This window comes from Mirounga angustirostris, unplaced genomic scaffold, assembly GCF_029215605.1.
Source record: "Mirounga angustirostris isolate CCGP_5_RB_7025 unplaced genomic scaffold, mMirAng1.0.hap1 SCAF_4, whole genome shotgun sequence".
NCBI classification, from domain to species: Eukaryota; Metazoa; Chordata; class Mammalia; order Carnivora; family Phocidae; genus Mirounga; species Mirounga angustirostris.
This window is the reverse complement of record NW_026991712.1, coordinates 86874984-86902311: the sequence shown is the minus strand read 5'-3', so window position 1 is coordinate 86902311 and position 27328 is coordinate 86874984. Positions and strand designations below refer to the sequence as shown.

General features: G+C 41.1%; 1 protein-coding gene across 7 annotated transcripts in view; it reads right to left on the bottom strand.

Annotated features, from left to right (window-relative positions):
* GABPB2 (GA binding protein transcription factor subunit beta 2) overlaps positions 1-26299 on the bottom strand; it is a 31700-nt gene extending 5401 nt beyond the window's left edge. Inside the window, exons 1-8 of one of the 7 annotated variants that reach the window (XM_045896678.3) lie at positions 25963-26295; positions 21077-21216; positions 19909-20076; positions 19179-19373; positions 14579-14717; positions 8217-8333; positions 5785-5970; positions 42-169 (exon numbers count right to left, since the gene is read on the bottom strand). In XM_045896678.3, the coding sequence (XP_045752634.1) occupies positions 42-169; positions 5785-5970; positions 8217-8333; positions 14579-14717; positions 19179-19373; positions 19909-20076; positions 21077-21184 (1041 nt within the window). In that variant the 5' untranslated portion in view covers positions 21185-21216; positions 25963-26295. Of the gene's footprint in view, positions 1-41; positions 170-5784; positions 5971-8216; positions 8334-14578; positions 14718-19178; positions 19374-19908; positions 20077-21076; positions 21217-25962 lie in introns of all 7 variants that reach the window. The other 6 variants (XM_045896677.3, XM_064588505.1, XM_064588504.1 and 3 more) reach the window with 6 other exon arrangements.
* Between the last annotated feature and the right edge of the window lie 1029 nt (positions 26300-27328).

Here is a 27328-nt window from a genome sequence, read left to right as displayed (position 1 = left end):
TTTGATTCTTTCTCTTCTCTCTACTGCTCTAAAAACATTACCTTGCTCTCCTCCATACTGTTTGTCATCTCTTCTATTCTTGGTTTTTTAGTCAGAGGCAACTTCTCTGCTTCTTCCTCTTCTTCAATTACAGTTTCCTCTGCAACCTGACCAGCAGGTACAGTTAGAACTACAAGCCAAAGGACACCAATTGGAGGTGATGAATACATAGTAAAACAAAGAGGTTTTGTCTGCTTTATTATTTTTTTTTTAAGATTTTATTTTTATGTAACCTCTACACCCAATGTGGAGCTCGAACTTACTACTCCCAGATCAAGAATCACAAGCTCTACCGACTGAGCCAGCCAGGTACCCCTGCTTACTTTAAATTACAAAATAAACTGAAATACATTAGCTGAAATCTTATTATTCATAATCTCTTTGGATTTTAGAATCAACAGGTAAAGCATGGCCCTACAGAGAGAAACAGAAAAGATTAGAGTATCAGATTTGGAAGGCATGCAGTTAACACACAGGTCTGAGGCTCTTATATACAAATGACTAACTCGGAGGGCACCTGGGTGGCTTAGTCGGTTAACTGTCTGCCTTTGGCTCAGGTCATGATCCCAGGGTCCTAGGATTGAGCCCCATATTGGGCTCCCTGCTCAGCGGGGAGTCTGCTTCTCCCTCTCTCTCTGCCACTCCCCCTGCTTGTGCTCTCTCACTCTCTCAAATAAATAAAATCTTTAAAAAAAAAAAAAAGATGTCTAACTCTAGGGGCACCTGGGTAGCGCAGTTGGTTAAGCGCCCAACTCTTGATTTCAGCTCAGGTCATGATCTTAGGGTGGTGAGATCCAGCCCTGCACTGGGTTCCTCACTAAGTGTGGAGGTTGCTTAAGTTTCTCCCTCTCCCTCTGCCCACCCCCACCCCCACTTGCACACACGCTCACTCTCTCTTTCTCTCTCTAAAATAAAGAAATCTAACTCTAGGTTAAAAGCTATGGCCAATAAGCTTACAATTCCTTGGGGGTAACTTGTCTAATGAAGGCCTAATGTCTTTACATAAGATTATTTTTTTAGTATATGTGCTGCCAAAGCAAGCACTTTACATAAGATTTTAGAGAAACTTCCCATGAAAGCAGTTTGCCATTCACTATATCCAATTTAATTATTTCTCTTTTGTAGACAAATAAGAAAAGGGTCAACAAACACATCAATGCACTGCACATCTATCAGAATGGCTAAAATTAAAAAAAAAATAGTGATAACACCAGATGCTGACATGGACGTGGCAAAACTGGATTATTCATAAATTGCTAGTGGGAATGTAAAATGGTACAGTCACTCTAGGAAATAGTTTGGCAGGTGCTCTGCCAAACTATTTACAAAATTAGACATGTTTACAAAACTAAACATGTACTTAGCATGCAACCCAGCAATTGCACCTTGGGGCATTTATCCCAGAGAACTGAAAATTTATGTTCCCACAAAACATGTACATTATTGGTCATAACAGCTTCATTCATAGATAGCCAAAAACGAGAAACAACTTAAATGTCCTTCAAGGAATGGTTAAACAAACTGTGGTAATCCATACCATGGATACTATTCAGCAATAAAAAGGAATGAACTATTGATAAAAACAAAAACTCAGATTTTAAGGGAATTATGCAAGAGAAGAAAAGCCAAGCTCAAAAGGTTCCATTTACATGATTCCATTTATATAATATTCTTGAAATGACAAAAGTATAGAGGTAGAAAACAAATAAGTTAGTGGTTGCCAGGGGCCAGGAATGGGGTGGGAAAGGAGGTAGCTGTGGATATAAAAGTGGCATAAGGGATCCTTGTGATGGAACTGTTCTCTCTCTTTTTTTAGAGAGAGAGTGAGCGACAGAGAGCATGAGCACGTGCGAGCAGGGGGTAGGCGGGGAGGCAAGTGCACCAGAGAGGGAGAGAATCTCAAGCAGACTCCACACTCTATGGAGCCCACATGGGGCTTGATTTCACCATCCTAATATCATAACTTGAACTGAATCCAAGAGTTGGATACTTAACCAATTGAGCCACCCAGGTGCCCTGGAACTGTTCTTTGTCTTGACTGTGGTAGTGCTCACACAAATCTACACTTGTATTACACTGCATAGAACTAAGTGCACACACAAACACATAAATGAATGCATCTCATTCTCAATAAGGTTGGTGAATTGTATCAATGTCAATTTCCTGTCTGTGATATTGTATTACTGCAAAATGTTACCAATGGGGGAAACTGGGTGATAGGTACACTGGATCTCTCTGTATTATTTCTCACAACTGTACACACTGGGGCACCTGGGTGGCTCAGTCAGTTAAGTGTCTGACTCTTAATCTCAGCTCAGGTCTTGATCTCAGGTCGTGAGTTCAAGCCCCGCACTGGGCTCCACGCTGGACATGGAGCCTACTTAAAAAAACAAACTATACACATAGCTATAATGACCACAAAATAAAAAAGTTTAAAATTCTATTTAGGTTTTAGGGTACATTACGATTTTTGTTTAAAACAGAAAATTTACATAGTTATTTGGTTTGGTTGATTTAAAAATTAACTTGTATTCCTTGGGTACTCATCAATTGATGGCAATAGAAAACAGCTTAGATACCTGCTAAATGGAAAAGGCAGTTTAGTCAGGATTTTAAAACTTCCTGCAGATAATTCACAAAATCTCAGCTTTCCTTCTTTGTGCCTGGTTAAATACATTTCTAAAAAGTAGTGTAAAACCTCAAATATTTTTCCCCTCAAAACAACTCCATTCTCATTTATTTAACTCCATTATTAACAGAGTTTCTCACCTACCCAACGAAGCCCCAAAACTTTAAACCATATTAACAAAAACATCAATAGTTATTTCCAAATAAAACTAGTAAGATTTTATGATACCAAAACTTGGATTATATAGGTTTTTTTTTTTAATGTTTTATTTATTTGACAGAGAGAGAGAGAGCGAGAGCACAAGAGCATGAGCAGGGAGAGTGGGAGAGGGAAGAAGCAGGCTCCCCACTGAGTAGGGAGCTCAATATGGGGCTCAATCCCAGGACCCTGGGATCATGACCTGAGCCGAAGGCAGAAGCTTAACGGACTGAGACACCCAGGTGCCCCAATTATACAGGTTTAATGCCTACTTTTTCTTTCTATGCTACAAAGATCCACCAATTTAAATAGTTTGAAAATTATAAAATCCCCATCATTATTCAGGCCAATCAAAATTTTGGTGATTCAAATGCAATAAACCAACCCTCCTCTTTCAAACTCCTATATATATATATATATATATAAAATTTTTTTTTTAGACAGAGAGAAAGAGAGTGCAAGCAAAGTAGGAGGGGGGCAGAGGGAGCAGGAGAGAGAAACTTAAGCAGGCTCCATGCCCAGCATGGAGCTCAAGGAGGGGCTCAATCTCACCAACCTAAGATCATGACCTGAGCCAAAATCACGAGTCACTTAACCAACTGAGCCACCCAGGGGCCCCCAAACCACAGTATTTTTAAGGAATGAGGTTGTAATGATTAGTTTCTCTTAAAAAAAAAAATTACTGATATATTTCTTGAATAAGTAATACATTCATGTGGTTCAAAAATTAGAAGTTATGGGACACCTGAGTGGCTCTGTCAGTTGAGCGTCTGCCTTTGGCTCAGATCATGATCTTATGGTCCCAGAATAAAGCCCCGAGTCAGGCTCCCTGCTCAGAGTGGGGTCTGTTTCTCCCTTTCCCTCTGCCTCCTCCCCCTGCTCATGCTCTGTCTCTCTCTCTCTCTCAAATACATAAATAAAATCTTTAAAAATATATTAAAAGTTACAAAAGCATATGTAGTGAAAAGTCTCCCGTCCATCCCCAGCTACCCAGGTGCCTTCTCAAGAGGCAACCAATGTTGTTTTGTTTTTGTTTTAAAGATTTTATTTATTTTACAGAGACAGAGAGAGAGGAAGAGAGAGAGAGCACAAGCAGAGGGAGCGGGAGAGGGAGAAGGAGGCTTCCCACTGAGCAGGGAGCCTGATGTGGGACTTGATCCCAGGACCCTGGGATCATGACCTGAGCCGAAGGCAGACACTTAGCTGACTAAGCCACCCAGGTACCCCCCCACTTTTTTTTTTTTTTTTAAGATTTATTTATTCATTTGAGAGAGCGAGAATGAGAGAGAGTACATGAGAGGGGGCAGGGTCAGAGGGAGAAGTAGGCTCCTCGCCGAGCAGGGAGCCCGATGCGGGACTCGATACAGGGACTCCAGGATCATGACCTGAGCCGAAGGCAGTTGCTTAACCAACTGAGCCCCCCAGGCGCCCACCCCCCACACTTTTTTAAAAAAGATTTCATTTATTTATTTGACAGAGAGAGAGAGCACAAGCAAGGAGGCAACCAATGTTATCAATGTTATTCTTGAATGTTCCTTCAGAGATGGTTTAAGTCTATGACTATATTAGCAAATATACATATATTTCCCCCTTTTTAAAAAATACAAATGTAGGGGCACCTGGGTGGGTCAGTCGTTAAGCGTCTACCTTTGGCTCAGGTCATGATCCAGGGTCCTGGAATCGAGCCCCACATCGGGCTCCCTGCTCTGTGGTAAGGCTGCTTCTCCCTCTCCTGCTCCCTCTGCTTGTTTTCCCTCTCTCCCTGTGTCTCTCTCTGTCAAATAAATAAATAAAATCTTTAAAAAAAAAATACAAATGTAGCATATTCTACACACTGTTCTGCATCTTACTCTTATCACTTAACAATATGGTTTGGGGATGAGACCATGCTAGTATATAAGGCATTTCCTCATTGTTTTCAATAGCTGTGTAGTATTCCAATGTATGGGTGTACCATTTCTTTATCCAAGTTCCCTACTGACATAAACTTAGGTTCTTTTTATTTTTCACTTTTTATTGGAGTATAGTTGATCCACAATGTTACATTAGTTTCCCTGCTCACTGGGGAGCCTGCTTCTTCCTCTGCCCCTCCTCCCTGCTTGAGAGCACGTGCTCTCTCTCTCTCTCTCATAAATAAAATCTTAAAAAAATACTGATAGATATTGCAATCAGTTCTTTAGAGGGTACATGAATTTATACTCTCAGCAGTGATTTTTTTTTTTTAGATTTTATTTTTAAATATTCTCTACGCCCAATGTGGGGCTGGAACTTACAACTCTGAGATCAAGAATCACAAGCTCTACTGACTGAGCCAGCCGGTGATTTATGAGTGCCTATTTCCCCACACCTTTGACAACACAGTGTTATAATGGTATCTCGGTGCAGAACTGACTTGCATTTCTCTTGCTATGTATGAAGTAGGTTGAATATATTTCCATATTTTTAAGATCCATCAGTATTTTCTGTAAACTACTGGTTCATACAATTTCCTCTTTTTTCTACCAGACTTTTGGCTTTTACTCACAAATTTAAATATATTAGGGAAATTAGGCTTTGCCAGCCTAGTATCCGTTTCTTTTTTTCTTGGAGCCAATCTGGCATCTGTCATTCTTTTAGTCCCACTAGTTACTTCAATGCCTCATTTTTAGAGGAATATGGAGTGTCTAACATATCTTTTCTTTTTTTTTTTTAAGATTTTATTTATTTATTTGAGAGAGAAAGAGTGAGAGAGAGCATGAGAGGGGAGAGGGTCAGAGGGAGAAGCAGACTCTCCACTGAGTGGGGAGCCCGATGTGGGATTCGATCCTCGCACTCCAGGATCATGACCTGAGCTGAAGGCAGTCACTTAACCAACTGAGCCACCCAGGCGCCCTCTAACATATCTTTTCATAAACACTTCTCTGAATGGGATAACTCACCTTGCTGTCCATCTTGCATAGTTACAATAAATGGCTGGCCAATGCTTCCAGTAGGGATTGCAGTTTGGATATTACCCAGAGGGACTCCATCAGTCACTATGGTGATGACCCTCTGGCCTCCGCTCCCCACCACTTGCTGGATTGATGAGTCAACAGAATTTCCCTCTATGATTTCCTCTGAATTAGCTAGAGATGACAAAAATGAATTTGAAATTTCAGCGTTTTATTTTTTATTATTTTTTTATTTTTTTTAAAGATTTTATTTATTTATTTGACAGAGAAAGACACAGCGAGAGAGGGAACACAAACGGGGAGTGGGAGAGGGAGAAGCAGACTCCTTGCTGAGCAGGGAGCCCGATGCGGGACTCGATCCTGGGACTCCAGGATCATGACCTGAGCTGAAGGCAGTCGCTTAACCAACGGAGCCACCCAGGCGCCCCGAAATTTCAGCGTTTTAAAAAATAGGAGTATAACAATTTCAGCCTCCTTGAAATTGATTATATCAGGGACAGGAAAACTTGAAAAAAGAAGTTAGTTTAAATTTCTAAAGCAAGCTCTAGTGAACAATGCTAAGTCGGAAGAGAAAAGAAAATAGTGAATGCAATAGAACAGTATTTTCTAAAATGTCTTCACTGAGATGTTAACAGCTTTCACTAAGAGTGGGTTCTATGCACAACTACACTTTCAAAATGCCAGTTTATATATGTTTAAATTGTTTGTTTGTTTGTTTTGTAAGAAGTATCAGAAACCCCAACAGACTAATGAGCACTGTGATTCTCCAATAGGGCATAAGATATGCTGAGCTTCCCCAGCATAGTTGATCTTGGAATTCTTTTTTCAAGAAGCATCTTGAAAGACTAAATCTATGGAGCTTAGAAAAATAATTGCAGAATAGATCTATTTCTATAAGAAAATGGAGGTATTTAATAGCGAATTAACAAAATAACATGTCAAGTAGACAAAGCATTGATGAAGTCAAATGGCACAATGGCAGACACAAATGGCAAGTGGCTTCTCCCATCTGACAAACAATAATATTAACAGCAACTAACACTGACTACTTACAATGTAACCAGGTACCCTTCTAAGAGCTTTATATATATTATGTTGAATCAAAATTTTCAGTTTGGTAATCAAAAAAGGGGGAGGAGGCGCCTGGCTGGCTCAGTCAGAAGAGCATGTGACTCTTGATCGTGGGGTCGTGATTCAAGCCCCACATTGGGTGTAGATATTACTTAAATAAATAAAACTTAAAAAAAAAAGATTTTCAGTTTGGTTAGTCAATATCCCCAACAATTATTAGGGAAAGAGTTCCTACTATTCCACTACAGAATTTCTCTATCTAAAGAGTCACAGGTAGAACTCTGTACTAAGTGGGATATGGACTATCCACATGAGACACATTCAGGTGGTTTAATGGAAATAGAGCATTCACATCTCTTAAAAACAAAGAAGAGTTAAATGTTATAGCTGAAAAGACCTCAAAAGATAATCTGATCCAACCATGCAACCTCAGCCAGAGGTGAAGAGACTGAGACCCAGAGAAGTTAAGTAATTTATCCAAAATCAAAAAGCAAATCAAAGTAACAAGCACGAGTTTAATATATTGCTTTTCCCTCTGCCATGCTGCTCACTCATACATGTTTGAGTAGAGATCTTTATGATTACTGCCAGTCGGAAAAACAGAATTGGAGGAATGTTCTCATCACCCAAATGTCAATGGCAGAAAGAAATCAGAACAATCTGCTTTCATTTATGATGGAGCAGACTGTCAGAAGGCTCCAGAAAGATTCCTAGATGACAATTTAGCCCTACCTATGACTATCTGCCCCTACTTATATGAAGCCCTGAGCCTTCTCCCCACAGGCTACCAGCTCTGGCTAAGTGACTTGAACCTTTTTTGTTCTGCATATCAGAAGGCCACTATATAGCATATATCTGCCCAACTCCATTGGAAATGCCAAAATATCATCTCCAGTGAAAGTAAAAGCAAGCCACCCTGAAGTACACATAATATGACAACGAGAGACATAGCAGTCCCACGTATTTTGATGCTTTAAATACAACACATCTAAGCTGCTATTTTGAATCAGTCTATGATAACATCAGTCAAAACATAACATAGAGTATTTCCCAAATAATCTGCTAGTAGAAGACTAAACATTTCAATCTGAAGCAACTGGAGTCAGGGCAAACAAATTTGAAACCGCAAAAATACGAAGAAATGACTAAGCCATTCTCTGATATTATTCAGCCATCTGATTATATTGCTTAGTGATTTTTCTTTCTGATGCTCAATGACTCTACATTCCTCTTTCCTAGATGTCTCTAATTAACCATAATTTTTTAATATTTCATGCAAATTAAATCTGCTGGAAATGTAAAAACAAAAGAAGAAATGGCGATTCACCCAGCAGATATCCCTTACCCACCTGCGGCTCTGTGGGAGTTGGACGAGGGGGCTGATGCCTCAGCAAGAGCTGCAAGGGTGGCCAGCACTGAGGTGGTGGAATTTGACAAGTGTGGTGCTGAGGAGGCATGGGGGTCACCTATTTTGGTAAAAAAGGTAAATGAGGTCTGGCAGACAGAATAAATGGAGATGAACTAAAAATGGCTTTTATTAAATCAACACCTCAGCTTTTCATTCTAATGTCCTTCCTCTTCCTCTCCAATACAAACTGGTATAAACCAATGATCATGGTGTTAACACTCTTGGTTTAGAAAGGTTTTCCTTTAAAGTGGATTAAGGTGGGGCGCCTGGGTGACTCAGTTGGTTAAGCGACTGCCTTCGGCTCAGGTCATGATCCTGGAGTCCCGGGATCGAGTCCCGCATCGGGCTCCCTGCTCAGCGAGGAGCCTGCTTTGCCCTCTGACCCTATCCCCTCTCATGTGTTCTCTCTCATTCTCTCTCTCTCAAATAAATAAATAAAATCTTTAAAAAAAAAAAGTGGATTAAGGAAATATGCTTAGTATAGAGCCACTATATTCCCCACAGTTGCTCATTTTTTCGGCACTGACAGTGCTGAGCATTAGGAGCTAACAGACCAAGAGTGCCGCCTACTCCCTAGGCTGGCTGTACAGAGCTCTCCCTGGCAGCAGGCGGTAAGCACACAAAGCATGCTTTACCCTAAACAAGGTGGTGCTGAGGGAAGAGACCCCGCAGGCTCTACGTAACCGTACTGCATCTACCCATCAGCTAGACAGGTGGGAAGACTCGGAATGACCTCTAATGCAAGAACAGTTAAAAACCAGACATTTAGTTTATTGAACATCAAAGAGTAGTACAACTGATTCATGCTAAAAATAATTACCTACTTTAGTTTTGTCATGATGTGCTTTTTTATAACCTTTTCTTCTTGTATCTGTGTGCTATTCTTACAGCTAAGTTCCAGGAGGAAAGTACATTAGATCTGGCAACAGGCATGCCTAACTTTATGAACCAAAAGTATTACTTGACAGTTTTGCATAAATTTAACTTTTATAAAATGAATTGCATTTCCCTATGTCTTTCATTATAATTTCAAAGATACTTTTGTGCCAGTTGTGAATTTATTGCCTCTCAGCTCCAAATCTACTCTTCTTTGCCTTGCCTTGTCACACTGAAGCTGGACCCTATCAATATTTCTTGATAGCATGAAATTAAGTTTTGTCATACAGAAGTAGTGGCTGCTCCCTATATTGGTTATTTCTGTATTCTTTTTTTTTTTTTTAATTCGAGACAGAGAGATACAGAAAGAGAGAGAGAGCATGAGCAGGAGGAGGTGCAGAGGCAGAGGGAGAAGCAGGCTCTCCGCTGAGCAGGGAGCCCGATGCGGGACTCGATCCCAGGACCCTGGGATCATGACCTGAGCTGAAGGCAGAGGCTTAACCATCTGAGCCACCCAGGCGCCCGGTTATTCCTGTATTCTTTAGGGTTCTCCTCACCTCTTAATCTACTATTACTAATAATTTTTTTATAAATTATACATGTATGTTTAGGTATCTTAGAAATTATACATATTATATATTATAATAAAATTATACAAATCACCATGTAGTTTTGTCTCCGGACTGGACTCTGAGTGATACACTTACCTTCTTTTTAAATGTACTCTTAATTTTTTTTTTAAGATTCTATTTTTTTAAGAAAGCCCTACACCTAATGTGGGGCTCAAACTCACAACCCGAATATCGAGAGTTGCACGCTTCACTGACTGAGCCAGCCAGGCGCCCCTCTTAATTTTTTTTAAAGATTTACTTATTTATTTGAGAGAGAGAGCATGTGCGCATGTGAGGGACAGAGGGAGAAAGAGAATCTCAAGCAGACTCCACACTGAGCACGAGCCTGATGTGGGGCTTGATCCCACAATCCATGAGATCATGACCTGAGCCAAAACCAGGAGCCGGATGCTTAACCGATTGAGCCGCCCAGGTGCCCCTTAATTTTTTTAAAGATTTTATTTTTAAGGTTTTTATATTTAAGATATATTTTTAAGATTATATTTTAATCTCTACACCCTATGTGGGGCTTGAACTTACAACCCCAAGATCAAGAGTTGCATGCTTTACTGACTAAGCCAGGTAGGTGCCCCAATGTACTCTCAATTTTTGTTTTCCCACTAACTATGCTTAAAGATTCTTTGCAGCCTTTTGTCTATCAAAAAGCCAGTTATCTGTAAAATACTTAAAAATACTTAAGGAAATTCCTTTTAACACTTCTTATAATAAATCCATCCAAAGAGCAAAGAATTCTTTTCTGATATGATTAATGTAGGTAATTTAACTGGTTTATAAATTTAAATTTCAAAAAGTAGATTACTTGTATAGTACTCCTAATAGCTACAAACTATCTTCTTTTAAGTTTATTATTATTTTTTCAGTAATCTCTACACCCAATGTGGGGTGTGAACTCACAACCCTGAAATCAAAAGTTGTATGCTCTACAGTCTGAGCCAGCCAGGTGCCCCAACTACAAATGATCTTAATCCAGCTTCTGGATGATAGTGGCAGTGGGGGATTACAGTGGAGATAGTGATGATAACTCTGTTTTATTCTAATTTTCTCATAAAATACTCAGGGAACCAAACAGTCTGAGTGGAACACAGTGCCTGACCTCTAGAAATAAATCTATGTCTATCCAATGACTTCATGAGGAGCAAGATCCAGCTATAGCCTATTCCCCGTTTCTACTAAATTCATGCTTTTCCCATCACTTAGCTTATCATCCCATCACTTAGCATATCAACACTGACATAAGAACTCACAAATGAAACAAAAAAGGAACAAGCAATTTTTATATATATTTTTATATAGATCACTCAAGTAGGTTGGAATATATATGACAATAACTCACTAGCAATCAAAAAACAAGATTGTTATTATTTTACCACAGTTAAAACACACACACACACACATACACACACACAAACATACACAACAGGGCTGTTATAATTAAAGTTCAAGTAGGCCAAACATCAGGTAGGTCACTCAGTTAAAGTAGAATAGCTAGGTAAAACTGCCTTTTAAGAAAGCATCGTATACTTTTTAGCACATAATGATACCAAGCTAAGGGTATTCTCCCTTTGATTTAGATATAATGACTCACCCAACTTCCCCGTAACAGCAAAATGAAAAAAGAACATTTGTGAAAAATTGGGTTTAATATTCTGACATACACAGTTGAAAATGAAAAGAGATGATACAAATTACCTCTTTAGACTTATCCCAGTGAATTTTAGGAAAATTAGGTACTTTATTGTTAAACAATATTAATTGCTTCCTTCTCCTCAATATAAGACCCAACACCAAATAAAGTAAAATACGCATGGATGCTGTTGTTTTAAAATGGCATTATCAGGGATGACTCTTGCTAGCTATTCAGAATGTGGCTTAAACTCTTCATACCAGGATTTAGGGGAGTGTGCTATGGCAGGCTAGGCAATCTCAGTGAGTTGGTGAAAAACTAAGTAACTTGCCCAGGTCACACAGGTAGTAAATGTCAGAGCCCAGATTAGAATTCAATTCATTAGATTCCACAAAGCCTGTACTCTTTATGAACCAATACAAAGCTATTTATATTTGACTTTGGAGCGCATCTTATGATCCTACAGAAATAGGAAATTCATCTCCATAACTCTTTTTTGCCCTGATTAATGTTTAATTTAGTCTGCCTTTCTGAACCACTGCAGTTTGATGGTAGCACTGATGATCAGTGATATCTTTAGTCACAAATGGAAAACTGAAAGCAAACTTTATAATACGAATTTTGTTATCAAAAATATCCATCAAAATGATAATCCTAGGATACTTTCAGTTAATTCTTAAAAATATTACTGGATGGATGGGCACCTGGGTGGCTCAGTGGTTGAGCGACTGCCTTCGGCTCAGGTCATGATCCTGGAGTCCCGCATCGGGCTCCCTGCTCGGCAGGGAGTCTGCTTCGTCCTCTGACCCTATCCCCTCTCATGTGTTCTCTCTCTCTCATTCTCTCTCTCTCAAATAAATAAATAAATAAATAAATCTTTAAAAAAATATTACTGGATGGGGGCGCCTCAGTGGCTCAGATAGTTTGGCGTCTGCCTTTGGCTCAGGTCATGATCCCAGGGGCCTGGGATCCAGCCCCGTGTTGGGCTCCCTGCTCAGCGGGGAGCCTGCTTCTCCCTCTCCCTCTGCCATTCCCCCTCCTTGTGGTCTTTGGCTCTTTCGCTCTCTCTCTGTCAAATAAATAAGTAAAATCTTAAAAAACATTTTTTAAAAAATTACTGGATGATGGGGGAAAAAGAGGGGTGGCTTAGTCAGTTAAGCGTCCGACTCTTGATTTTGGCTCAGGTCATGTTGTCAGGGTGCTGAGATCAAGCCCCACATCCGGCTCTACACTTGGCATGGAGCCTGCTTGGGATTTTCTCTCTCCCTCTCCCTCTGCCCCTCCTCTCCCCACCTTGCACATGCATCTGCACACATTCTCTCTCTTAAAAAAAAAAAAAAATTGGGTAATGGGAAAAAAGCAGCCACCCACCCACCGTTCAGGAGAAGAAAATCCTTTAACCCAGTTAAATAAGACAACCTGAATTTGTCTTATAACTTTTCTCCTTTCTTTTATCTGCACTGGTTATCTCCCCTGAAGGGAGAGGTAGGTAGAACAGTTTCATGGGTAAGACGACACTGGAGAGATCAGCCCTATTATGTGGTGATTTGGCAATCTTAATTTGTAGTTGGCAACATACGGAAGAGAGAAACAATAGGTTTGCCAAAAGCAACATGACAAACATGATATAGGCCCATGGGAACCAAGGCTAAGAAGCTGTATCCTAAATGTCTTCAACTTTGCTTATCATTTCAGATCAGGGTCTGAAGAATTTGAATAGTTAGATTACCAACTCCAGCTCCTTTTACATGTTTGTGAACATATAACTTTACTGGCTTCTAAAGACTTTTGGATTATAAAGGTACTTGTTCTAATCACTGTGGCCTGAACCACAACAAATCCAAAAGTCTGTGAATGTTCTGATTACGTGTATTTATTATTGTATATTTAACCTAAACTTTTTGAATTATCAAGCTGAAAGCAAAGCACAGTGATTTTTAAATGATAGTTGATGGCCTATAAAATGAAGGTCATTACTGCCCCCTTGAGGGCATAACAGAATAAACTTTCATTGAGGAGTTATATTTTCATTTAATACTAGCTATTACTGAAGTCCTATTAGAAAATGGAAATACAAAGTCTCATAACCTCATAAAGTAGGTATTGTTATGTCACAATTTTGTAAATAAGTAAAGAAGGCTTAGAGAAGTAAGAGTTTTCCCAAGGTCAAGCATGTAGTCAATTAATAAATCAGTATTTGAATGCAGTACTGAATGTAAAATTTTATGTATATTTTATCTGCTCTATTTTGCCACACTGCCCCTCAATAATAACACTTCACTCAAGATCTTTCTTTGATATTATACAAACTTAACTAGGAACACAGTGTCTTTTTTTTTTTTAAGATTTTATTTATTTACTTGAGAGAGAGACACAGCGAGAGAGGAAACACAAGCAGGGGGAGTGGGAGAAGGAGAAGCAGGCTCCCTGCGGAGCAGGGAGCTGGATTCGGGGCTCGATCCCAGGACCCTGGGATCATGACCTGAGCAGAAGGCAGACACTTAACGACTGAGCCACCCAGGCGCCCCACAGTGTCTTATTTTTAAGTGAAAGTCAGAAAAAGAAATTGAGTCAGTTGGAAAATTTATTTAAATGAGGACACAGATTCCCTCATTGTAAAACAAATACTTGTAAAGAAATGTTGAAAATAGCTCAATTTGCTCCTTTTGCAATAGATGTTTTTGTTAAAAACATACAGATCTCAAAATGTGCTTTTCTCTATTTTGTTGTTACTTATGTTCCCAAGAACAAATCAAAGCTCTTACACTTTATTCAAATAATCACATGTACCTCTTTTGTATCCGCACTCCAACACCCATTTACATTTATTCTGGTTTGTCACTGTTTTAGACTATGAACATTTAACTATTTTCCTTAGTGGTACCATATTGAAGCACCCTTATGTTTTCATTTTGCGGTCACATACAGATTAATCTGTAAAATATTTTACTTTTAATACCGTAAGCACTCATATGTAATCCTTGTGTATGATCTCCCCTTCCCCCAGGAAGAATAAATGCATTGGCTTTAAAATCTATTATAAATCTTCTATTTGGAGAATATTTTAATAAATGAGTGGGTATCAGACAGGGTATGAATTCATCTCACAGGAAAAACTGGGGTCCTGTTCATTTTAAGTCTAAAATAAATGCCACGTTATCAGATTATTACCTGAGGTTGTTTTGGTGTTGGCTGAAGAAACAAGGCTAGCAAGGTTGACAACTTCTCCAGATGTGAAGATGAATGGGGCAGCCACAGTCACAGGGTTGGCTCTCTCGGGATTAGCATTCACCTGATTCTGCATTGCTTCCTACAAAACAAGGCAGCATATTTCAAAGTCAGAACTCGTTAGCCTTAGTTATACAGTTCTTGAACAGCCACCCCACCCCAGTGCTCTGTGGAACAGAACAAGGTGTGGCACACCATGTCCCAGGGAGCTCAGAGTTCTCAGTAAGACTACTGCTTTTCTTTTTTGTTTTGTTTGTTTGTTTTCCAGACCAGGGCAACAAAGATGTTAGGTTGCTTTCCCAAGTTTTTTTTTTTTTTTTAAAGATTTTATTTATTTATTCAACAGAGAGACACAGCGAGAGAGGGAACACAAGCAGGGGGAGTGGGAGAGGGAGAAGCAGGCTTCCCACTGAGCAGAGAGCCCGATGAGGGGCTCGATCCCAGGACCCTGAGATCATGACCTGAGCCCAAGGCAGACGCTTAACGACTGAGCCACCCAGGCGCCCCTGGAACTTGTTTTTTCCTATTTGGAAAATGAGGGAGTGGCCTAAGAAGTAATTTCCAGCATGAACATTCTATGATCAATTATATACAGGTGAATGTGCTAGCAGGAGATCTCTGCAGCAAATCTACAGAGAACAATATTCTCCAGAGTTTTGTCCAACTACTTGTTCCATTTTGCCACTGAAGAAATTCCTAAAAGAATATATAACGAACAAATAAATGAGTGCCAGATTATTTATTTATTTATTAAAAGATTTTTATTTATTTATTTGACAGAGAGAGACACAGCTAGAGAGGGAACACAAGCAGGGGGAGAGGGAGAAGCAGGCTTCCTGCGAAGCATGGAGCCCGATGCGGGGCTCGATCCCAGAACTCTGGGATCATGACCCGAGCCGAAGGCAGACGCTTAATGACTGACCCACCCAGGTGCCCCTCAGAAGCAGTCTTCTACAAACATGTTATCTACTTAAGAAGTCCAATTACAAAAGAGCTCTAAATAAGGAGTTGAAGGCTAAAGAAGACAACCAGTCTATATATAGAACCATCAGTCAAAAAAAAGGAATAAACAAACCCCTGAAAATGCAGAAATGGCTACCTATTTTTTTTTAATGTTTTATTTATTTATTCATGAGGGTCAGAGAGAGAGAGAGAGGCAGAGGCAGAGGGAGAAAAAGGCTCCCCGCCTAGCAGGGAGCCCGATGCGGGACTCGATCCCAGGACCCTGGGATCATGACCTGAGCCGAAGGCAGACGCTTAACCATCGAGCCACTCAGGCGCCCTGGCTACCTATTTTTTACATATAATTATCCGTTTGACTAAGAGCTTCAGTTGAAACAGATTATCCATTTTCTGGTTACTGTTAAATTCTTCTTGAATCAGCCCCTTCTTCTATCCTCCACTATTTATTTCCTTAATTCAAGCCTTCACTGGCTCTTGCCTGGCCTAGTCAAAGTCACCATATGGTGATTTAGCATTAAGTGTCTTTTCTCTCCAGTCTGCATACCACAGTCCAATCAATCATCTTAACAAAAAAAAGGGGGGGGGGGCACCTGGCTGGCTCAGTCGGTAGAGCATTGGACTCTTAATCTCAAGGTTATGAGTTCAAGCCCCATGTTGGGCATGAAGTCTACTTAAAAAAAAGAATCATCTCAATCTTGTATTTAAAAGCTTCTATTGGATCCCCGTTGCCCACCAAACAGTCCAAACTCCTTTGCACGCCATGTAACATGCCTACATTCAAAACCCAGACTTAATCATTAAGGCTTAGCTCCTGTCACTCCCAAACTCCACTTCCCCTGATCAATCTCTAGTCATAGAACTTACTCTTTCCTGAACATTCCATATCCTTTCACACCTCTATGTCACTGATTTGCTCTTTTTCTAGCTTAGAATATCATTTTCTTACTTCTCTGCTTACTTCTTCAAAATTCAGTTAAGATTCTACTATACTTTTTTTTTCTTAAGTAATCTCTAGGGGCGCCTGGGTGGGTTCAGTCGGTTGGGCATCTGCCTTCAGCTCAGGTCATGATCCCAGGGTCCTGGGATCGAGCCCCACATTGCCCTGCTGAGCAGGGAGCCTGCTTCTCCCTCTCCCTCTGCCTGCCCCTCCCCCTGCTTGTGCTCACTCTCTCTCTGTCAAATAAATAAAAATTTTAAAAAATAAATAAATAAAATAAAATAATCTCTACACCCAATGTGGGCTTGAGCTCATGATCAAGAGTTGCATGCTCCTGGGGCGTCTGGGTGGCTCAGTCATTAGACGTCTGCCTTTGGCTCAGGTCGTGATCCCAGGGTCCTGGGATCGAGCCTCGCATTGGGCTCCCTGCTCCACGGGAGGCCTGCTTCTCCCTCTCCCACTCCCACTGCTTGTATTCCCTCTCTCGCTGTCTCTGTCTCTATCAAAAAACAGATAAAATCTTGGGGCGCCTGGGTGGCTCAGTCGTTAAGCGTCTGCCTTCGGCTCGGGTCATGATCCAAGGGTCCTGGGATCGAGCCCCGCATAGGGCTCCCTGCTCCGCAGGAAGCCTGCTTCTCCCTCTCCAACTCCCCCCCCACCCCTTGTGTTCTCTCTCTCCCTGTGTCTCTCTCTGTCAAATAAATAAATAAAATCTTTAAAAAAAAAATAGATAAAATCTTAAAAAAAAAAAAAAAGAGTTGCATGCTCCCCACTGGCACTCCTCTACATACACTTTTTTTTTTTTTTAAGATTTTATTTATTTATTTGACAGAGATAGACAGTGAAAGAGGGAACACAGCAGGCAGAGCGGGAGAGGGAGAAGCAGGCTCCCCTCTGAGCAGAGAGCCCGATGCGGGGCTCGATCCCAGGACCCCGGGATCATGACCTGAGCCGAAGGCAGACGCTTAACGACTGAGCCACCCAGGCGCCCCTCCTCTACATACACTTTAATTTTTTCCTTAAGCATCATTCATTCTGCGATCCTATAACACATGATAAGTATCAAATTTATCAACGTAGTATTGTAATGTTTCATTTCTTGTCTTTACCTTCATCACACCGTAAACACTCTAAGGGCAGGGCCATGTCCTATTAATCTTTGTATCCCTCATCCTGTTATTCCCTGATGTACAAGTGCTGGCTTAAGAAATTAATGGGTGAAATTGTCACAGCTACTTTTTAACTCTGAGATGGCTTCCTTATGACTCAATATGCGTCAGAGGTATGTACTGCCTCATATCGGTTAATGTACATTCAGAAAACATAAAGGGACTTTTTAAAAAAAAGTTTACTAATTTAAGCAATCTCTAAGCCCAATGTGGGGCTTGAACCCATGACCCCGAGATCAAGAGCTGCATGCTCTACCAACTGAGCCAGTCAGACACCCCAGTGAGGCTTTTATTTAATTTATTTTATTTTATTTTATTTTATTTTTTTATTTTTATTTTTTTTAAAGATTTTATTTATTTATTTGAGAGGGAGAGAATGAGAGAGAGCACGAGAAGGAAGAGGGCAGAGGGCAGAGGGAGAAGCAGACCCCCTGCCGAGCAGGGAGCCCAATGCGGGACTCGATCCCGGGACTCCAGGATCATGACCTGAGCCGAAGGCAGTTGCTTAACCAACTGAGCCACCCAGGCGCCCCTATTTTATTTTATTTTTTTAAGATTTTATTTATTTATTGAATGAGAGAGAGAAAGCACATGAGAGGGGGGAGGGTCAGAGGGAGAAGCAGACTCCCCGCCGAGCAGGGAGCCCGATGTGGGACTCGATCCCGGGACTCCAGGATCATGATCTGAGCCGAAGGCAGTGGCTTAACCAACTGAGCCACCCAGGCGTCCCACCCCAGTGAGGCTTTTAATATTGTCCCACGTCAAGCTCAATTAGAAAGGGAAATTTTCAGGGCACCTGGGTGGCTCAGTCAATTGAGTGTCAGACTTGACTTCAGCTAAGGTCATGATCTTGCGGTTGTGGGATCATGGGATCAAGCCCTGCTTGCTGTCCCTCTCTTTCCCCCTCTGCTCCTCCACACTGTGCTCTCTCTCTCTCTCTCTCAAATAAGTAAATAAAATCTTAGAAACAGAAAAAAAAAAGAAAGAGGGAAATTTTCATGGAGAAAAAAAATATTCTAAAGCCAAACAAATCTTGTTTTTGTACTGGCCACAACACTGTTCTCCAATCACCATGAATAATTCAGGGCTTTATAGAATGCTGTTGTTGTTTTTTTTTTAAGATTTTATTTATTTATTTGACAGAGAGACAGCGAGAGAGGGAACACAAGCAGGGGGAGTGGGAGAGGGAGAAGCAGGCTTCCCGCTGAGCAGGAAGCCCGATGAGGGACTTGATCCCAGGTCCCTGGGATCATGACCTGAGCCGAAAGCATACACGCAACCATCTGAGCCACTCGGCACCCCTAGAATGTTATATATATTTTTAAAGATACCAATGACACTGAATCACAAGATTGAGACAGATCAGAAGTAGTACCTTGATAAATAGAGAAAATTCAGTTTTGATTCAGCTCCTATTAAAAAAAATTCTTAACTTCAATTAAAATATATTCTGGGGGTATAAAAAGAACCAGACCTGAAGGATGACCAGAATTTCAGCATTCTTTTTCTCCAGGGCTATGTCAAAGGCAGATTTATCAAACTTGCTGAAAGCATGGACATCGGCTCCGTATTTGATAAGTAGCTCTACAACATCTCGATGGTGGTGTTCTGTAGCCCAATGTAAAGCTGTCATCTTCAGCATGTCCTTGGCATTCACATCTGCACCATTCTGTCACAGAACAGTAATTTTTTTCAAAGAGACACTGGTAATGGTAGCACAGATGCAAGATCCCATCAGCCATATAAAGAGAATTTCCATGGAGGTTATACATATTCAAATTTAGATCACACAGAAATATCAAAGGGAAAAACATTCTTCAAATTTTCCTGAATGATGACAGTCATATTGTCTTCAATGAGTGGGTCTTCTAAGGACAACTGGGAAATTGTAACAGATAGGAAAGGATGGGGAAAAGAACAGATTTTTGTTGCATTTATTAACAGAGAGCTGAGTGCCTACAAAAATAGGCTTAAGTACAGAAAACACCTGCAGAAAGGAAATGAAGAAAAATCAATAAAGTCTGCTTAGCCTGTAAAAGATTAGAAAACAAAATCCTCATTGCCATGTCTCTTGAAAGAGACACAAATCTATGCTATGAACTGTCCTAAACTTAATCTTTCCCAGCCTAGTTTCCTACTACCCATTGAAGTAAGAAAACAGGGAGGTGGGTGTCTTTTTTACAATACAGATCTGCCACTATTACCCTAACAAGCAGTTCCACGATGTGCGCATGTCCATCAGCTGCAGCCATGTGCAAAGGGGTCCTGTCCACTTTGGTCCGGGCATCCCTGCTAACGCCTGCTCGAAGGAGCACTTCTGCTGTGGAATAATGACCATACTGGGCTGCAAGGTGGAGGGGTGATGTTCCAAGCTGTGGGAAAATAATACTCATTGAATATCAACTGTGTGCAGAGTCCTAAATCATTATGGAGAGACACAAATGAACAAGAGGTACAGTCTATGGTTCCTGTCTTTGGAGTGAGAATCTGGTTGTGCAACAGGAGAGGAGTAAAGAATTAAGAAATTAATATTCTAACAGGAAAGTAAATATACCACCAATTAATTAAGTGCTAAGTATAATGGATTTAAGTCAGATGGATTTATCAGGAAAGATTCTCTAAATGACATGATGTTAAGCAAAGCTTAGAAGAAGGTAAAAAAAAAAAAGGATGAACAAGAACATTCTGCATTGGAAAGGGATAGGTGGGTTCAATATAATTCTTAGGAAAAGGGCAGAAACTAGAAAGATACTGAGATTTGGTGTGCAAATTTAACTGGCTGGAATAGAAGTCTGTTGCCAAGTAATGCAAAGTAAAAAGACTGATGAGATGAAGAGGCAATAAAGTTTTAGCAATGGCGTGTCAATAGCAATAAGCGGCCTGGATCATCTCAAAGTAAATCCTGGAAGAGTGATCTATCTTTGGCCACTTTGGCCAGAGAACTATTCCTTTCTTTGTGTTAGGTCCTTTACTTTAAGCCTATGCTGTTTATTCTTTGCATTTCATATATGTTCAGCCTCTTTGCCTGAGTGGATTTAGTTCACATTGCTCTTTTCAGGTCTATTAATAGAAATGCTAATCTCATAGGTTTCCTTTTCTTCCTTTTTGTGAAGTGCTAAGTACCTGCTTGCCTCTAAAGTTATGAATTAATCACCCCAGGATAGAGGACATTGGCTCATTGGATTGTTAAAATTAGGCAATGCTGGGGCGCCTGGTTGGCTCAGTCAGTAGAGCATGTGACTCTTGATCTCGGGGGTTGTGAGTTTGAGCCCCACAATGGGTGGAGGGATTACTTAAAAATAAAATCTTTGGAAAAAAAAAAAAGTAAGAAATTGGTAACAGCACACGTTGGGAATAACTGAAAGAGCTTACCCAGTCTGTGGTGAAGGGAGCGCCATTTGCCATCAATGTCCTCACTTCATCATCTTGGCCTTTTCTTGCTGCTTCTAGCAACCTCTTCCCCAAGTCCACCAAAGACATCTTTATGCATAGGAACAAATATTTTCAGGAAGCTATAACTCAAACACAAGGAAAGCTGCCTATAAAATGTTTTTAGAAGACCTCTTGTACTTAAATATTGTAAGATACTTCTCAAGCTGACTATCCAGTAGGGCACTTCCTTTCTACCTCATCTAACACAATCAGATATTTGGGAAAGTTTCAGGCCCTAAACAATAGTTCCTTAATGTTCAATTTTCAGAAAAATACTTTGGAAATCTGTGCAACACATTACCACCTCTCTAACTTAAGGAATCAATAAAACAGCATTTCATTCCTTAGAAAGAACTATGGGTAGAAATGTTACCTCACACAAAAGAATGATGAACAAACACCAAGGCTATTCAGACTCAGGTATATGGCAGACACTTTTTAAAAAATGAACAAAGTGAGCCTGTCACTTCAAGGAAAACAACTGACAGTGTTTACTGACAATTATTAATTATAATTTGAGCTTTCAAGCAAAATTAGAATTTTGGGAAACTTAAATCCACAACTATGGGTTGATAGCTTACTACAGACTTTTCTGATGAAATTAGTGGTAATACTAATGAATGTGATTTTTTAACATTGTATAATAAAATGCATCAACATTTGGGTGGCCTGCATAATTTGCTTAACCAGTATTTTTCAAATGACCAATGCATGTTATAAAATCATGTACGGGTAAAAGCAATCAAAGTGAAAGATCAGTGCATTTTAAGGTAACAGTATAATAATTTCATTGATACGGTTTCAGATTCCTCACTGCAACTAACTTTTAAGAAACTGCCACTTTGTCCAGTGTTTGTGTAGTAGCATCAAAGAAGAACACCCACAGGGCGCCTGGGGGCTCAGTCGTTAAGCATCTGCCTTCGGCCCAGGTCATGATCCCAGGGTCCTGGGATCGAGCCCCACATCGGGCTCCCTGCTCCGCGGGAAGCCTGTTCTCCCTCTCCCACTCCCCCTGCTTGTGTTCCCTCTCTCACTGTGTCTCTGCCAAATAAAAAACAAAACACCCACAATTACCTGAAAAAGCTATTAAGGCACCACCCCCCTTTTCTCCAAGTAAATACTGCAACAGATTAAATGCAATAGTAAATATGAGAATGCAGCTGTTTTCTATTAAGCCAAAAGTTAAAGAGATTTGCAAAAAAAAAAAAAAAAATGCCATTCCTCTCATTATTTAACTTGGAAGATATATTTTTCATAAAAATGTGTTTGAGGAATGCCTTGGTGGCTTAGTCAGTTAAGTGTCTGCCTTTGGCTCAGGTCATGATCCCAGGGTCCTGGGATCGAGCCCCACGTCTGGCTCTCTGCTCAGCAGGAAGCCTGCTTCTCCCTCTGCCTGCCGCTCCACCTGCTTGTGCTTCTCTCTCCCTCTCTCTGTCAAATAAATAAATAAAATCTTTTTAAAAATATTTTTTAAATTAATTAATTAATTAAAATGTGTTATTTATGTTCACATGTACAGGATTTACAATTGTATTTTAATTAATGAGCATTTAAAAATTAATTTCTAAAACAGTAAATCCCAATAGATATAACATACTGGAGTCCTCAATAATTTTTAAGAATATAAATGAGTTCTTGGGGCGCCTGAGTGGCTCAGTCGTTAGGCGTCTGCCTTCGGCCCGGGTCATGATCCTGGGGTCCTGGGATCGAGCCCCGCATCGGGCTCCCTGCTCTGCGGGAAGCCTGCTTCTCCCTCTCCCTCTGCCCCTGCTTGTGTTCCCTCTTTTGTTGTGTCTCTCTCTCTGTCAAATAAATAAATAAGATCTTTAAAAAAAAAAAAAGAATATAAATGAGTTCTGAAACCAGAAAATCTGAGAATCATTGGCTTAGGCAAATCATTCAGCCACTATGTGATTTAATTTTCCAATCTATATCACAGAGCATTGTCCTCAAACATGGGTGTTCAGGAGACCACCAGGGAGTTTGTTCAAAATGAGTATACCCAGGCTCCAGTCCAGACCTCTGAATAAATATGTTCAAGAGGAGAGGATGAACTTTAATAGTATGAACCTCTATAATGTCAGTTTCCACAACTCAAGAAAATGCTAGAGAAAAAAAATGATAGCAAAGCATTACAGAAAACTGACACTTTGCATTTCTCCATAATTATCTTCCTTTTAGAATATCAAATTTAATTTTCAGTTTAATTTTCTTATTGCTAGCAGTTAAAAACAAGAGCAAATTTTTAGATGGTTCATTAGTCATAAATGACTCCCTCACATTTTCTCAAATTACACTATATATAAAAGGTATATCACCAAGTCTTAAACACTTCCATAATAACTGATCACAAAGGGAAAGAATTCCCTACACAGGGATGTTCAGAAATGCTGGCAAAAAGCATTTCAGCTACTCTCTACCATAAAAAAATATTCAGTTGAAGGTTGAGGTATCTGCGTAAGGAGAAATCTGGTTTGCTTCACATTCTGGGGAAGCTGATACATCTAGAAAACAGATCCTTTAAATAAGTTAATTTTATCCCACTGCAACTGTTGTCTTCAGCATCTGAACTCTTGCCCAGTATTTCTGAGGTCAATTTTTTTCACCATAGTGGGCCTTCAAACACACATTAATTGTATCACTTTTCTTTTATTTTTAAAAATTTATTTATTTTAGAGAGAGCACGAGTGCACGAGCAGGGGAGGGAAGGGGTAGAGAGAGAGGGAGAGAGAAGAATCTTAATCAGGCTTTGTGTTCAGTGCAGAGATTGAGGCTGGCTCAATCTCACAATCCTGAGATCATTACTTAAGCCAAAATCAAGAGCTGGATGCTTAACCAACTGAGCCACCCAGGAACCCTGCTTTTCTTTTTCTTTTTTTTTAAGATTTTATTTATTTATTTGAGAGAGAGCGAGAGCCAGTGTGGGGTGCGGGAGGGGAAGAGGGATGAGTAGACTGCGCTGAGTGCAGGGCCTGACACTGGGCTTCATCCCACGACTCCAAGATCATGACCTGAGACAAAAATCAAGGGTCTGACGCTCAACCCACTGAGCCACCCAGGCGCCCCCACTTTTCTTTAATCAGATTTGTGAGCCCATGTATCAGAACCATTAAATGGCAACTGACCCAGATTTGTCATCCCATTCTTTAAATAGGCCATGAAAAGTCTTATTTCTTTCTTTTTTTTTTTTTTTTAAGATCCTATTCATTTATTTGACAGAGAGAGACACAGCGAGAGAGGGAACACAAGCAGGGGAAGTGGGAGAGGGAGAAGCGGAGCAGGGAGCCCAATGCGGGGCTTGATCCCAGGACCCCAGGATCATGACCTGAGCCCAAGGCAGACGCCCAGCGACTGAGCCACCCAGGCGCCCCGGAAAGTCTTATTTCTTACTATACAAAGATACAGTTAAACTTTAGGATTAGAATGTAAGTAGCGTGTTACATTTATCACCTGATATAAAAAGTTCTCCTAGAAATGTGTTCAAGGTTCTTTTCTCCCCATCCTCCACTCTTCTGAGTTAACCTGAAGCATCTCTCCCAAGTAGAAGTAAAATGTATTTTTAATATAACAGCATTGGGGGGGATTATGTGCCATTCTCCCATATCCTACTTAAACGCTGACAATACCCACCGGACGAGATGTAGCCGAGAGTCAAGAGGACAGTCTAGGCACTTTCAAGCTCCCTGATTATTAAAAACACAGGGAAAACATTCTTCCTTACTGGATGTACCTCTACTTTCTCTATATATGAAGTGAAGAAACAAAATCTGATCTAACTTGTCTCTTAGGATTTTGGAGATGGATAAAGTAACAAAGCACCCACTCCCCAAACAAACATACAAGAACTCTGAATAAGTGTGTTTTAATAAGTGATGAAGGGCTTGAGCTCTTGACAACAAAGTACTCTATTATCACAGAGTAATTACATTTGTTGATACAAGAATATGGGTGGAGCAGTTCTGTTTCACTGTTTCAATGCGTGTACGAACACAGATGCTTAAGAACATCTCTATGGGACTGGGTGGGTCAAATGGCACGATGAAAATATGGTCCCAGACGGCCAAAAATGTTAAATTGTTGGAGGTAAGCCATAGAATGTCCTTTTCTACAGATGTTTAAGAGAGAAAGAAGTACTTCTGGGAAGAGAGAGAAGAACGGGATAATCCCTGCTGGCTCAAGGAAATCTGTGAGAACAGGTGAAAGCTAACGAGGAGAAATGGAATTGAAGAGTCCATGTCTGACAACCTTTTTTTTTCTTTTTCTATTGCACACGTCTCCACCGGGCCGCCAGCTGTACAAACAACTGTGCAACAACTGGGGGCGGAGCCCTTGCTGCTCCTGCTCCGATTACTGAGCTCACTCAAAATCTTTAGGCTATTACTGAGGTCAGAGAATTGAGAGTCCCCGTTTTCTCCTCCATCACAAATCCTCCAGTTCCAAAAAGCAACGTTGTCTTTCTGGAAGAACAGGCAATGGGGGCAATGGGACAAGGAGCCAAGGCCTCAGCCCAGGGAGGCAGCCCCCGGCCGGGTTCCGGACTGCCCCCTGGCGGTCACCTCCGTGGCCCTCGCTTCCCTGGGTCCAGCTCCCCAGCCCCAGGTCTTACACCCACCCCCTTCTTCACCTCCCAGTCCCCTCCCCTTCCTCCCGGCAGCATCCCCTTCCTCTTCATCCCCCTCCCCGAGCTGCCCCCGCCAGTGGAGGGGCGCCGCTCCGTCTGCACCCAGAAGTCCGGGGCTGGGCTGGGCTGCGGTACAACTTCTCACGGCAGTCTCCCTTCCAGCCCCGACGCCCCCCCAGAGTCCACACATCTTCTTCCCCCTCACCTCCTCGTCCGGGACGCTGCCGGCCGCGCTTTCATCGAGCCCCCCAGTTTGGTTCCGTTTCTTTCTCTAGTTAAGACTCCCTATCACTGACGGTTACTTTTTGGCTTTTTCATATATGCATATTTTGGGGGCCTTTAACCCCCCCTCGTGGAGAAATGGAGGCAACAAAATGGCGGACCCGGAAGTGAAGCCTGAGCTAATACACATTTTGGCGGAGGGATCTATAAGGAGAAAATGATCAGAAAACCCACATTTACATTCGAACAGAAGAGCAATGCACCTCCGAAGCTCATTTTCTTTCCATCGAAGGCTTTTTGTGGTGGAAAAGTGTGTATCCGAGATAAACCAGACGGGACTATTTTACGAGGCGGGGGATTGTTGATTGCGCGTCTCACGTGTCCTATAGTTCCGGTAGGGGACGGACCCGACGCTTTCGGCGCCGAGAACTTAGGGGATGTGTCGAGGAGAAGCTAGAGTCGGCGTGGGTCCTGCGCCGTTTTGGTAGCTTGTCTGGGGGCCGGCTTTAAGGTTGACGGGAAAACCTTGTTTCCCCGTCTCTACCTCGGGTGAAACTGTTGGGACGTCCCCGGCTTTGCGCTCGAATTAAACTCTGGTGCCCTGACGGTTGTATTTCCAGTTTACAGCGTGAATGTAAGGACCCCGGAACCGTGGACCAGATAATGGATTCATTTCTTTTTAGAGGCTTGAAAGGGGATACAGCATGAGTTTGCAAATCCACTTACACATTTTACATACCAAACAATTGATTGCCATCTTCATTCATCCATGGCCACTAACTAAGGGCAGCGAGAAATCGGGAAAGAAGCCCTTCAAAAATAAGTGAACATTGGAAAGGACACGTCATGGCTCCACTCTTTATTAAGATTTTGGCTTTTGTCGTTTATGGTGGGCCTTTCAAAGCCTAAGGTTTTCGCGTCTACCTTCTTTTCTGAACTTGCTAGTGTCATCTTTAAAGTATTTACGGCATACTGCCCATGTTCGATCCATTTTGATATTTACGGCTTCCCTTTTTGAGAGTCAAAATCTTGTTTCATTCCTGTTTACATGCTCTATTTGTAAGTTCAAATGGGGGTTTTTGTTTTTTAATGAGACGAGTGGTAAATAAGCAGATAAACATATTTGGGTGAATTAGTTTCTTAGGCACCTAGACTAAGATAATGAAGAGCATATTTGGTAACACAGGTGCCTTCTGAGGCATCTAGAATTATTACCTTGGTATTTTGGTAGCCAGTGGGCAAGTAGAAAAGTGGTTGCAGCTTTCGTCTTAGCGGAAGGGGAAAGCAAGGCTAATTTCGGAGATCTATACTACTTCTCTTTGAAGAGAGAGAAAACTAGAATCCAGTCC